Here is a 14103-nt window from a genome sequence, read left to right on the forward strand (position 1 = left end):
TTTTTACTTGGACGTCTGCTAGACTGCTACCCCCAACCTGGACAAAATGACTTGAACTGATTACCATCCTTAAGAGCCTGGCTGCGATCTCACTAGTGGTGCTAAAATTAAAACAAGATTTAAGCTAATTATTATTCGTGTCAGAATTGGGCATATACTGTATGTTGAATGTTAAATTACAACAAGTTGTAAAAGTTACAATATACTGTAGGTGCATTTTGGCTTAGACGAAAGGCTGTGGCCTCACCAAAACCAATGGGGTAAATCTAATGCAATCTGCCTATTGGATTATGAGGTGGCTTGTCCAAACTCAAGTTGACATTTAGGCCTGAGGGTGGCGCTAGAGGAAAGGCCATAGTTTCACTCAAACGTTTTAGTGTTCATCCTCCAGGGGGCATGCATGTGCTGATCAAGTGATAAGGTGATCTGCCTCATAAGACTTTGTGATGTTCTACTGCAAAGTGGAAGTTTGGGGCTAAGAGAGGTGCTATAGAAAAGGCCATCCTTTGTCAGTCTTTCACATGAAGTTTGTCCATCATGTTAAGTTGGAGTCTTGAATAGAGCAGGGTTCCAAAACGTTTTCAGCTCTGACACAAAAGAGAAATTTGGTGTCCCAAATATACACAAGTATATTATGGATTAACCACTTACTGTAAACCTTATTTTAAAAGTATCGGATCTACAAGCTCTCGCGCATCATGACATTGAGCTTGTAGATCTGCTATTTCTGCCAATTCTCACATTTCTTAGACGTTCTGTAAAAACAATTCAAAACAATTTTTTTAGATAGTTTGTTTTTGTAGGAAAGGTTAAGAAAACAGGATGCATACTCATGAATGTGGTTTGCTGTAGTCTATGTTTGGGAAACACTGCTGTTAAAGTATAAGAAGCTGATGCATGAGGCAGCCTCATTATTGATGACCTCCTGGTCTTTCAGTATTCCACCATGAGACAGATGGTCATGTATATCATTTATACACTACATTCCTGAGTATCACTTTAACCATATTTACACTAAGGATTTTCTGTATACAAACTTCCCATGACTTCCCCACATTCCAGAAAATGTCAAAGACAACGGTAATATGAGGAATTTATTTAAAGAGACAGACATGGTAGATCTATTAGCTCAAAGAGCTTGTAGATCTTCTATGTTGGGGTGAGGAGATTTAGTGTGAGAGTACATCAAACCTCTTCACCCCAAAATAGACTCGGGTCTCAGTACAGTTTGAACTCAAATCCATTTCACTATAGAGGGTTTAAGTGGTTAAAGAGAAAAACCCAGCCACTCATATTGATATGAAGCACATTTTTTGAAGATCTGAATTTTGCATTTGATTTGTTTGTAAGCAAATGCCATATACTGTTTATACTGTATATGGCAGGTCAGGGAGGCAAGTTGAACTATGAATACAGCGTCAACTGGAGCCACTGCAAGAGACAACAGAACAGGGTGGGCATTAAGTATTGTATGATTAAACTTGTATATACCTGTATACATGCATACAGAGAAACTGGAAGAACTGGTGTACCTCAAGGACATTGAGCTTGATGATGCCGTCTCCATCCTTGTCAAAGGCATTGAATGCCCCTGTAATAAACCCAAAACAAACTTATCTTCATCTCATTGATATAAATCTCATGACTAATACCTGTATATTGCAGGGAAATGGAAAGTTACAAGAGGGCAAAAGTTTACCCTCAAAAATGTTTTCTTTCAAAATGTACCAAACATTAATAATACTGTAGCTAACGCATAGATGACAAACTACATTATCTGGCTTAAAGCATCCATTAATACTCTGTGGGCTACTTTTATTAAAAAAATATATATGACGGGGTATTCAGGAAGAGTGTCTCATAACACCCAGGATTCGAACCTGGGTCTCCTGTGTGGGAAATCAAATATCTACTGCTCATCAAGAGGGAACTCTTGTTTGTCCATGGGAGGGTTTATTGGGTTTATGAGCTCCAAGCAGGGCTACTTGTCAACCAGTACTAGTAGACACTAGGGTTGAAATGTCTCAATGGAGGAGTAAGGAGACCATATCCAATGACTGCAGATTAACACACTATCATACACATTGGTTAAGGTGAGACACTGCAGGTGAATAGGGTAAAAAAAACTATTTTTTTAACATGTTTTCACCTGCCATGTCTCCCCTTAAATTCACATTTTATTTCCTTTAAAAAAAGTTGTGTATTGCAGATTAAAATTCTGTGCCCCACTGCCTTCCTTCGACCTTGCCAAAGTGTTTGGTAGCCTACCTTTACTGTATGACAGAACCTGCACTACAACCATATTTTCAGTTTGGGCTTTTTATGAGCATGCACATATTGCAGTGTAGCCTGTACTTACTGAACATGCCCTCCAGTCTCACAAAGCAGCAGATGAAACTGTCAAAGTCGATATTGAGGTGTTCATCAGCATAGCGCATGGCAATGATGTCATATAACTGTTTGTTGAGCTGAAAACCTTGATGTGGACATAATGAATCAGTTATTAACAAACTACCTTCATCTTAATGGGACCTTGCATTAATCTGCCAAGTATTCATTAAAAATACATTTTGACAGTTTATAATATATCTGTTATGAGTTGATAAATAGTCTGCAAATACTTTGATTTGGTAAAAAAAAAGAAAAAAAACTTTGTTTTATCCCCATAGTGCTCACCTGCATCATTAACTGCATTCCTCATCTCAAAGCTGCTGATGCAGCGTTTCTTGTTGGGGTCATAACGTTTGAAGATCAGCTGTGAGAGATGAACACAAGGATCATCAAATGAGAACTGGTTTGTATGGGAGGGCTGAATTGGACAAGTTTACCATTAACGTCCTTTACATAGATTCTCAAAATGTATATGCTGTCCTACCTGCCACTCTTTGATCTTTTTCCACAGGTGTTTAAACTCTTGAAGATTGAGCTTTCCTGTACCGTCAGTCTGAGGTGTGTTCGGTTATGGCAAGATCTGTCAGAAGGCAACATTATAAAGCTATACACTTTTTTTTTTTTTAAGATTTGTTTTTGGGCTTTTATGCCTTTATTTGATAGGACAGTAGCCTGACAGGAAATGGGGGAGAAATGGGGAGTGACATGAGGCAAAGGTCGTCCAGATCAGGAATCGAACTGGCGCCGCCGCCAGGCATCCATGCCTCTGTGGCAATGCCTAACTTGCCTAAGTGATATGCACCTGGACCAGTAGGCCAGCGGGTGCCCCATAAAGCTATACACTTAAACACTGCTGCTCAAAAATCTTTTGATGAAAACAAACGTGGTCCAAATTTGACCGTAATATTCTGTCTTTCTCTGTGAATATGGCCACTTGGGTGTTCAGTGACCTGTTGAATGTCACCTAATGGCTGTTCAGGAAAGAGTCAAGCATTAATCAGTCAGTCTCTCCAGAAAAGATGTTTCCAGTCAGTCTGGGGATTGAACAGAGGTGATGATCGGTCACATTTCTGCGTCTTTATTTTAGCGCCATGGGGTTCAGATTTCAGAAGTGGCATCTCTTTGGCCTGTGCCACAGTCCTGTCTGCTGTCAATCAAATGAAAGGATACATCCATGAGTGCGATCATACTTCGACACGTCTCCAGGCTGAAGCCCTCTGTCTGGATTTGATTGTCTGTAGAAAAGGACCAGCTGACATGAGCACCCATCTTACAAAATTAACTATAAGAAAAAGAAGGATTCTTTTTTTATTCCAGTGTACTCACGTTTTGCCAATACCCTCTGCATGACCACTTTAAACTCATTGGAGTTGATCTGCATATCCTGAACGAGGGGAAAGTAACAGTTCACATTAGCTCACTTATAATATTTTAGAGTCCGTCATGTGTTGTTCCGTTTCCCCCTCTTATCCAAACATTACTCACCTCACCAGCAATCTGCTCATAAATGGCTCTAAACTGCTTCTCCTCTTCAGTTTCTTCCACAGGCTGGAGAATCTTTAGCTGAAAAAGGAAAAGCCAACCAACAATACCAGAGGGTTTAACAAATGACATGCAACATTTCAGAGACACATTGCTTACTAAGTCGCTCTGGGTTAAGAGTGTCAAATCATGCCAACATTTTAAATTGTACAAGTAATGTCTTCTTTTGGCAAAATGACAGTGTTTTGGGCATCAGACAACATGTTTTTAAGCGGGACATAGCAGTGTTCACTGATGACAGGCTTTATTCAACTCAATGTATCACATTTCAATACTTGTAGTAGTTCCCCCACTATGGAGGAATGGAACCCCAGTCTCCACATTAAGAGTGGGGGCACTGTGGAGACTGGAGTTTGATTCCTGAATTCGGTTCCATCTTAAATGTAGTGCCTCACAACTGGTCATGTTTGTGGGTGGGAAAACTACAGGGAAGTGCGTTCTCTGTCACTGCACATGTTTAAGAAGTAGTGAAAATAGCTGATCTACAAGCTCACAACACAATGCGAAGCGACACGTTGTGAGCTTGTAGATCTGCTGTTTTCACTAGTTTGGATCACGGGCAAACGTCTCATTTCTCTTTTGTGTTTGGGAACCACTGCATTATGCTGTCTCGGTAAAATCCTCACTGTCAGGTGAAAAGGAGTGTCTGTTTATCGAAGGAGACGTGGTTGTCTACACCCACCCCAGTCCCCAGCCAAGTAAGGCTTGGCAGTGACAGGGTATATACTGTACTGTACACGGGAGAATTAGCAATGATTAACTTGTGAGATAGAAAATAGACAAACAGAAGAGGGCAGCACTACGGGTAGATATACAGTACAGTTACTATGTGAACAGAGTCATAAGAAGGGAGCAGGTGGAAGTAGGCCACGATGGAGCAGTTGCCCTTTAAAACTTGGAAAGTAGTTCACTTGGGGCGGGGGGGGCTGTTCCCTGTGACGTGTGACATGTTTAAGATTGAGTTTCAGGGCTGTCCGGCTCAGGGACTTATCTGAATTACTGTACCGGTATGTGAGTGCAAAGGTCACATTGTGCTAACAGGGAATTCAGTGCTGGTGCAGACTCTCTAGACAAACATACTCTCGTTTGCTCAGAGTATTATTACCTTCTTCTTCTTTTCCCCCCGAATGCCATCATGTGCGATTTCTTTGTTGGCTCGAGCTCTGTCTGACACAAACACAATGGGCTAGAATAGGGAGACACATGAGAAAATGAGGCGGTTGATATGGTAAGAGGAAATGAGAGGGTTGTGGGAGGATTAGGGTGAAAAGCCAGCAACAGGGTGGATATTGAACTAACTGCAAGCAATGATGGACAAGACAACATGACGTGTAGGACAGAGGCAGGAAAAGCAGAGTTCAACAGAAAGTATATTCCGCTTTGATTCTGCATTACCTTTGCTTTGTCTTTCTCGCCATTCTGATGGCCCGTGAAATAAGACAGGATAGGAGAAAGATGAAATGAGATGAAAAGGTATGGAAGAGATGTGAAGGAAAAAGCCTTATATGTTATATATAAGTCTTTTATGGCAAGATGACACATGGATATACATGATAGGACAGATGGGTGATTTAGACAGAGACGATGAGAACGATGATGAGACACTGTAGGTTGCACAACAGGGTTTTGCAATATACTAAATGTAAATTGGTATTGCAGTGTGTGACACTGTATAGAACAATTAAAAAAAAGTATTTTTCAGACTGAATCAATAGTAATTGCAATAGTAAAAGATTCAAGAAATTACCTGTACTGTAACCCATATTGTAATTAAAATACTATTTTGAACATATCGTTCCGCCTTACTACACAGATGTTCATTACACATTACATTACCTGCGTTTGGTCATTCCCAACTGCGCTGTCACTTTCCCTGGGAGAAAGCAGACAAATGTCACAGAATTTCTGCCAACAGTTTTTTGTTCTTTACCACCCTGCTATATTCTACATCCATTAGATCATCAACAGGATCCAACATTATACTCACCCCACCTCATATGACTAACCCCCTTTCCACTCTTATTGATTCTTACTCTGAGGTGCAGCTCCTCTTCTCAGAGAAGACCCTGAGAATGAATTCTCCCTCCTCATGCTGTTTAAAGGTGGTGGGGATGATCACATACTCCCCGGGAGGCAGGTGGAAACGTTCGGTTATCTCACGCAGGTTGATGTAGCTCTTACATTTGGCCTTGGAGGCCGTGTATAGGAAGAAGTCCTTCTGCAGGTGCTGATTGCATCCGCGCATCTAGGAATGCATGGACAGGGCAGTGGCATCGGGACATATAGAGGAGAACGATTGGTGAATGTGAAGGATGGAGCAAAATTCTTTAGAAATCCTTAATTATGTTAAAAAAAAAATTGATTGCTTAAAGTATTTCTTGCTTAGAGTAGTTCACCCCAAAAAAATTACTTATTTTCTAGCAATTACAGAGTTTTTGTCGCATTCCTAAGGCAATAATTTGATGACTATACCTGGTCATCAAATTATTGGCATGGGAATAAAACGAAAACTAAACAATCTCCATGAATTCAAGGCTACATGGGGTGTGTAATTGATAGAAAAGTGATTTTTTTTTGTGTGACCTACTCCTTTAAGACAGATGTTAATAATGTTTATTGTTTTCTACAAGATTCATACCCATTTAAGACAATTAATGATATCTATGAGTTAGTCAATACACAAGACAATATACGTAAAAGACGGCAGGTACTGTACTGTACCAATACACACACACACACACACACACACACACATACACACACACACACACACACACACACACACACACACACAAATAAGAGGCACTTGAAGATGCAGGTCATAATTGGGAGTAGGACAGCGCTGACATCGTCACATTAATGTCCTCCCAGATGATCCTACGTACCTCCTGTGGCACCTACAGTAGGAAGACAAAATATAGATGAGCAGTGCTGTTGCGTCCAGAGCTTGCATGAAAGTATGGATTTCATGGTGAGCCTCGATCAGGATTTTAGTACCTCATAGATGGAGAACCCAATGGTGAAGTTCTTGGCACCCTTACTGCGTTCCTTCCTGCGGCCTTTCTGCATCAGAGCCACCACCACGGTGCATGCCACCTGCTGTTCGTCTTCTGGATCATCGTCTTCCTCGTATAACCGCATGCGATACTGTGGGTTGGTCCAGAAGGTTTCTGTAAAACAGCAAGGTCCTCTAACTCACTGGCTTGTCTTTGGACTGAGGCGATCACAAGTTGAGCAAAGATAGTTCCAAGGAATACACAGTTGTGCTACAAATGCATATATCTTAGGCTAAAGAGAGTGAGAGATAGGACTTACCTGGGAAGTTCCTGCAGCCTCCAGCTGAACTTCCTCTCACCCAGCGTCCTTCGTGAACAGCCACAGTCCAGCTGACCCTCTCATCGCGGCTCATTGAGTCTGGAGTCAGGTTACAGATCTCCATCTTGGTGAAGTACTTCTTGAAGTCATCAAAGGACATCCTGGAGGCGATCAGAGAGGCAGAAAAGGTCAAGCGATATGAAGTGGAAGAATATGTGAAATGGGTCATGGGACGATGAATGGAGGTTTTCTTCACTCACCAGAACTCACTTTGTTCAACGGTTTGTTTTTTTAAGTTGTCCCTTTCTGCGATGGCAAGGGTGTCCCATTCTTTTGAGCTGTAGAAAGATTACCATCCACAAAATAATGCATGCTAAACAACACTGCATAAAAAGTCACTTCATCTCAGCATTCGATATGGCCCATTATGGTGCAGCAATCAATCAATCTGAGACAAGTAGAACTTAAATACAAACTACTGTCATTCTTAGCCTTTGATTTAATATGCTTGGAGTATCAGAAGAGAGGGATTTAGTGGACAGCATACGAGGTAAACTGTCAATCATACTACCCTGATTACCATATGTCTGCAGCTATGCGTGGTGGTTTTTGTTTTCCTTGATCTATCTGACACTCCAAGCAGCTTAGAACAGATGCCAAGAGGTATTTACAAATACTATTTGACCGAAGCCTGTTTTCAGTGTATGAAATGGCCAAAAACTGTAACAGGTCACTGATCAAGTCTTACTTTGCATTCCATGGTCCTTTCCATAGCACCCAACCCCAGGGATTGCGCAAGCGAATCAGGCGAATTCTGTTGTCCTGTGTAATCTGGTCACACTGAAAACAACAACACCCTTTTACTATTAAACATCAAAGGGCTTAACTCATTAAGCATCCTGAAAAAAAAGTGGTTGCAAGGAATCTTGAAACCACACTTTTGTACACTTTACTGTACCTCCTCCAGAGCTATGATGGAGTAGGCATGACCTTGGACAAGTCCCTGTTCAGTCCGACTTTCCATGTCCTGTGGGGTAAGGACCTGACAGAGATATAAAAGATATTTTTAGTAAATATTTCACAAAGCAACGTGATGTCAACACAATAGCTCCAGCAATGTCGTGCAAGCTGCTTTTCCATGTGTGTACTTTTTGAAAATGGGTGTAAGGTGCGGCATGGCCTCAAGTGTGTGTTGTGTTGCTTTCTTTCTGTTTAGCTGAAATGGTGGGTCACTGCTTGTAATTCGCAATATCATGCTGTCATTTATCTTTGGCTTTTGTATTATGTATGTGTATATGTATTTATATATGTACAAAAAGGCTTAACACCTCAACTCTTAACTCTAAACTCACATCAATGGAGCATCCCATCAGTGAGCCTCTCTGCAGGGCTTTCTGCATGATCTTGAAGAGCTCTTTGGGGGCGTCTACTAAATCAAAGAATTCCGTCACACCCCCTGTGAAGTCTTCCATGGCTTCAAGGGTGTTCCCCCCTTTCAGTGCTTCATAGGTACCATGCATCCTGAGAAAGAAACAATCAGACACATTTCAGAGGGCAAACATGTCTGTTCCTCTGTTAGGATGTACATACCAGTAGTAGAGTGCTTTTGAGAAACATGAGGCCATAGCAGACAAGCTTGAAATCTGGATCGTGTGAACTAGGGCTGGGCGATATGACTTCAAATCAATATCACAATTATTTCAAACTCATCCACCGCTTGAAATTAGTCTCACTTACTTGGCATATGCTTTTTCCAAGAGGGCACTCCAGAACTCATTCCTTCTGAAAGATTTGGTAAACACCAGCTGGTTGTTGACGGTGGGGATGCGGTCGTCCACAACCACATCAATCCATTCACCGTACCGCCAGAACTGCAAGTGTGGGTAAAGTCAAGAGTGAAGGGCCTGATTGATTGATTGATTGATTGATTGAATACTTTATTAGTCAGAAATGTAAACAGCACAGAGGTACAGTAAAGACGTTTGGGGTGAACGGATAACACTAAAAAGGCCTGTGAACTTGTTTCCATTGTGGTCAATTCATAAATGTGGACTTTGGTCCAAAATATCTTAGCCAACAACTATTAATTTCAGAAATGTGATATATTTTTGTTTCAGAGAACAAGCCTTTCATGAGGATTCTTTTTCAAATAAATGGAATATACTATAAATACAGATGAAGAACAGAAGAGAGGGCAGAGAGGTACATTTGTAGTGGCAAGTAGATGTACCTGGAAGTGGAAGATGCCAGCATAGTTTTCGGTGAAGCTCTGATCTCGAGGGATAACTCTATACAATAGCGTCTCATTCAGTGTCAGACAAGCAATGGCAGCTAGCAACCAGCAGTCACCTGTCAACAAGTTCAGTTATAAAGGGGTATGATCTAATCATATCATTTTATAAGCGAATACATTTGGCATACATGCAATCCTGCAGCAGGTGCAAATCCCCTATACCCTGGTGCCTGATTTATACTGGGTTGCATGCTATGTCGTGCACTGAAAATGGCAGATCTACAAGCTCACAGCATGTCACGCTGCGACAAATGATGAACTTGCAGATCAGCTATTTTTGGTGCATTGGCATGCAAACAAGTATAAATCACCCTTGAGATAATCAAGGCCACTCATTCTTATTTCAAATAATGTCGAGCATTGCTGGTCTCTTCTCTCTAGCACTGACTGACACTCTGACTTCTCTCGATCATCTGACTGACACGTTCTCAGTGTACATGTGCCTTGGCAGTATGTTGTGAACACTCTTTTCATGTCATTCAACAGGAGGGTTTCTGTTTTCGTTTCAGCCCCTCAGTACAAAAACAAACACAGTAAACTCCTCAGCTCAGTGTTCATTTATCCATGTCTAACTCTGGGAATATACAAAACCAAATGGACCCTTGTAGGTGCATTTGGTTTCATTTGTACTCACAATTAAATTAAATCAACACAGAGGATGTTACAGACAGACTGTGTATGTGACACAAATGTTTTGATCATGCTGGTGTGGACAAGGCAGTCTAGAAAAGTATGACAAATAAAGGTGATCATTTCCAATTCCACCAAATCTTTCTTTTGGATTTATGTTGTTGTTGGAAAGTATAACCTTGTTTAGTCTTTCCTCCTTTTCTCCTGCCCACTATCTTGATGATGTCGGTTGTATTTGTATTGAAATCATCCCATATAGTCTTCAAATCAATTCAAGTTCACTTGAAGTAAGAAGAAGCCTTCAAGCCGATCCTTCATAAAAGCAGTTTTACATTGATGGTAACTAAGCTTTATTGAAATATATGTTTAAACATACCCAATTCTCCTTGACAGATGTCTGTCCTATTGGCTCCTTCTATGATGAATTCAGGATTTTCACAGATTTCCTGTGAGAAATAAATAAAGATGGTTTATGAATAATAATTTAAAAAAAAAACGTTTTGGTAACAATTGTTGTAGCTGGTGCTAACATTTCCCACCTTAAGATGCTGACCATAAATTGTGCATTTACATGTGACTTACTAGTATTTACCATTTGGCATTAAAAACTAAAAATGACAAAAGAAAAGAAATGACAGATCATTGACCAAAGCGAATGCTAATGTTCAGCTTTGAATCTGCATTCACAGATCTCTGCACGAGATGACTTATATGGAGTAGACGTGACCCTTTCACCCGGGCAGCTGAGTGAGAGTACATTTCTCAGTCCTGGGCTGAAAGACAGTTGGGAGTTGGTATTGCATAGGGACAGCTGTTAGTCTGAACCCTCTGAGTCCTCTGAACAAGCGATGATGTGGTAAATGCTCAGAACCCTTCACCTCATACCAACCCAGTGGCGTCAGTTCAACAAAAGCTAGGGTATGGCAAAGATGGGAGGCATTACATTTTGTATAACACGGTTCTATTGTGAAAATAGCCGATCTACATGCTCACAACGCCTCGCGCTGCGAGGCGTTGTGAGCATGTAGATCTGCTATTTTCACAATGTCTGAAAAAAGAAAAAAAAGAAAAAAAACTTTTGTCAGTTTTTTACCCAGGTTTCTATGGTTTCTTGGGCTGGATATGGCAGTCTGGAACGGTTGTTCAAGTGCAGCTAAACTTAGCATGTTTAGTAAACGTGCCACAATTAACAATAATGCATTGCACCTGTGCAGCTGACCTGCGGAACCTGGGAATATACCATTCTGTCAAGATGGGGAGAATATAATTATAATACCTTGTTAAATTTTGCATTTGTAGTTATTTTACTGTAATTTAACAACATAATAACCAGCACAGATAGACAAAGTGACATTCATGGATTTATATTTTAAAGTAACTTGTATTCTCCCCCCTGGACCCAGGGTATGGCAACTGCATAGCATACCCCTGCCATACCCAATTGACGCCCCAGTACCAACCTCTGTCCTCTGACCTTGCCCTGGCAGAGTGATAAACTGCCATGCTGGACTTACTGGAAAACCAAGTGATGCAATGTTATAACTGATGATTCATTACAAGGACTTAAATAGTGATCTCTCATTTACGGCAATGCATTTCTCAATATGTGCATGAACTGCAGACTTTGTGCCAACCTTGTTTATGACCACATATGTTTAAGTAATGCTTGCAAGGGTTGGGTTGGGTTTCTTTCCATTTGATTCAGGACAGTGAGAGACAGTGACAAACAGTTTTGCACACTTTTTTCAGTTCAAAATATGTTATCATTGACGACCAGTGACATGTCACACAAAGCACTCTGAAAATACTTTACTTTATAGATAGAAGTGTTTTCTAATTCTTAAAATTACACTTGAACAGATCGTTTAAAAGAACACTTGAACAGATCATTTTACCAATCTTATTTTTGTTGTTAACTTTGTTGTTGTTCTATCAGATTAGTGTGTTCTATTATCATCATTGGCGATGAGCATCTCAGAACATTCTGGTACGTACCAATACATACCACACGTGCAGTGATATGTGAGACAGAGCAGTGACAACTGTGTTCTTATCATGAGATGCCAGTCAGGGTTGTAAATGTAAAATTAAAATCTCATACTCTACCGTGTCCAACCAATGACCCTATGATGAGGACAAGGTTTCATTAGGCCATAACAACCAGCTCATACCTGCACATACTGGTTTGGTACACCTTGCAAGCCGAACCAAATATTAAGAGCATCAGAATGGTTCTCAAAGTGGATTCCTTGAGGGGGTTCCAGGGGGTCCCCAGATAAATAAGTTAATATAGCATCAGTTTAACAACTTTAACCCTATTTATCAGCCATTTGAAAATAGCAGATTTGCAAGCTCACAACGCATCGTGATGCAACATTTTGTGAGCTTGTAGATTTGCTACTTTCAAAAATAATCGACAAATTCTGAATATTTTTGATACATTTTAACAACATAAATCTTGTATGGGGTTCCCTGATGGCACACAATAGTTTCAGAAGAGGTCAGTGAGTCTGATAACTAATGAGCTAAAGGACTGCATGTGTGCATGCGTGCGGGAAGGGCTAAAGGACTGTATGTGTGCGTGCGTGTGTGCGTGCATATCTTCCTGACATGTCTAATTGTGGACAAACTTGGCATTCCAAACTTGATATGGTTGAGGTTGGTAAAATCAACATGTGTCATGTCAACATGCCTGCCTGTCCATCTGTCTGGCATGTACTATATATCAGTTTTGTGACCGCGACTATACAAATTTCACCAACAAACTGTAATCCAGGCTGTATTTCTGTACCATGAATGTGTATCTGTGTATGGTACTTGAGATGCAGCAGTGGGAATCAAATGGTTCCTAGTTGAGCAAGTCACTGAACCCCTAGCCATTCCCTAGGCACCATTACTAATAGTTAGGATGGGCCGTGCAATTACAAGGCTTTCCCTTTCCTTTCCAGTCCTGTCCCTGAAAAAACATCCTGGTGAGCACGACATCATCAGAGATAAATGTTAGCCCAAATCCCCTACTTATGCCCTGCTGAGTTCCATGCCAGTGCCCGTGAGGGGTCAATTGTGTGGGAGAGTCAGCTGTCTGCCATTCTAGAAGGTGTTAGAATAGAACTATGTGCTGACAATCATGTAGCTATATCAACTTCACACATTTCCCATCAGCGATGGTAAGTAATGCACATGGAATTTGGAGATGGGTAGTTTTGTCAACCATTAAGAGTGTGTGTATTTAAGTATTAAGTACAGTTATGTCTTACATGTCTAGCCTGCACAGTGTTCCTTCTATCTCCTTACAGCAACTGAATACCCTGCACTCCAGAGGCACTCACCGATGGCCTTTTCCATTCAAATTTTCGGGGTGGTTTCTGACTATAGAAGAGAGAGGAGTCGTCTGCAGGGAACAATGGATCTTCAAACAGCACCTTCTTGCGTACATATTTGTCCCGTAGTTCCAAAAAGGTTTTAAGGCGCTTGGCATCTTTCACAGTCTCATTTCTGCTGAGAATGGCTGAGTAGATAGAGTTGCTACCAAGAGGGGGGTAGTCACGGTCTTCGTCTGGTTCAAATACTGCATCATTGTCCACTATTTCTCTAACCGGAATTTCTTCTACGATTTCTTCCACTTTGCATGTCACCTCCACAGTTTCTTCCACGCTGTATGTCACCTCCATCGCCTCATTAGAGTGCTCATTTGCCTCTGACATTCCTTCTTCAGTGCAAATAAACAGCTGAGTCCTTGCTTATTTGCAGAAGCAGAAGCAAAAGGGTACGAACTTGAGAAACCGGCCAAAGAAAGTTCCTGTATCCGCTCTTACTCCGTCCTGACACTCTTAGTTCCTTTTTTGTAGGAGTGCTGTCACATGTGGCTGATACCCTCTCACCAAACAATCTCAGTTACCAGCTTGCCTCACGCGTGTACGTGCACACACACA

The 14103-nt window shown here is 41.1% G+C and overlaps 1 protein-coding gene across 1 annotated transcript; it reads right to left on the bottom strand.

Moving 5' to 3' along the window:
* Positions 1-1222: 1222 nt before the first annotated feature.
* LOC308301088 (calpain-3-like) lies at positions 1223-13875 on the bottom strand (the record flags this gene model as incomplete). The annotated part of the gene is made up of 22 exons (XM_080744986.1): positions 1223-1431; positions 1533-1591; positions 2360-2476; positions 2677-2755; positions 2876-2944; positions 3562-3626; positions 3718-3775; positions 3877-3954; positions 5039-5119; positions 5770-5806; positions 5967-6178; positions 6819-6830; positions 6931-7103; positions 7249-7409; positions 7509-7586; positions 7997-8088; positions 8207-8290; positions 8601-8769; positions 8986-9119; positions 9479-9597; positions 10548-10617; positions 13501-13875. The coding sequence occupies 22 exons, from the start codon at positions 13873-13875 to the stop codon at positions 1405-1407; spliced, it is 2349 nt and encodes a 782-aa protein (XP_080601112.1). The 3' UTR covers positions 1223-1404.
* Positions 13876-14103: the final 228 nt, after the last annotated feature.

This window comes from Nannobrachium achirus, assembly GCF_963921795.1.
Source record: "Nannobrachium achirus genome assembly, chromosome: 16".
NCBI classification, from domain to species: Eukaryota; Metazoa; Chordata; class Actinopteri; order Myctophiformes; family Myctophidae; genus Nannobrachium; species Nannobrachium achirus.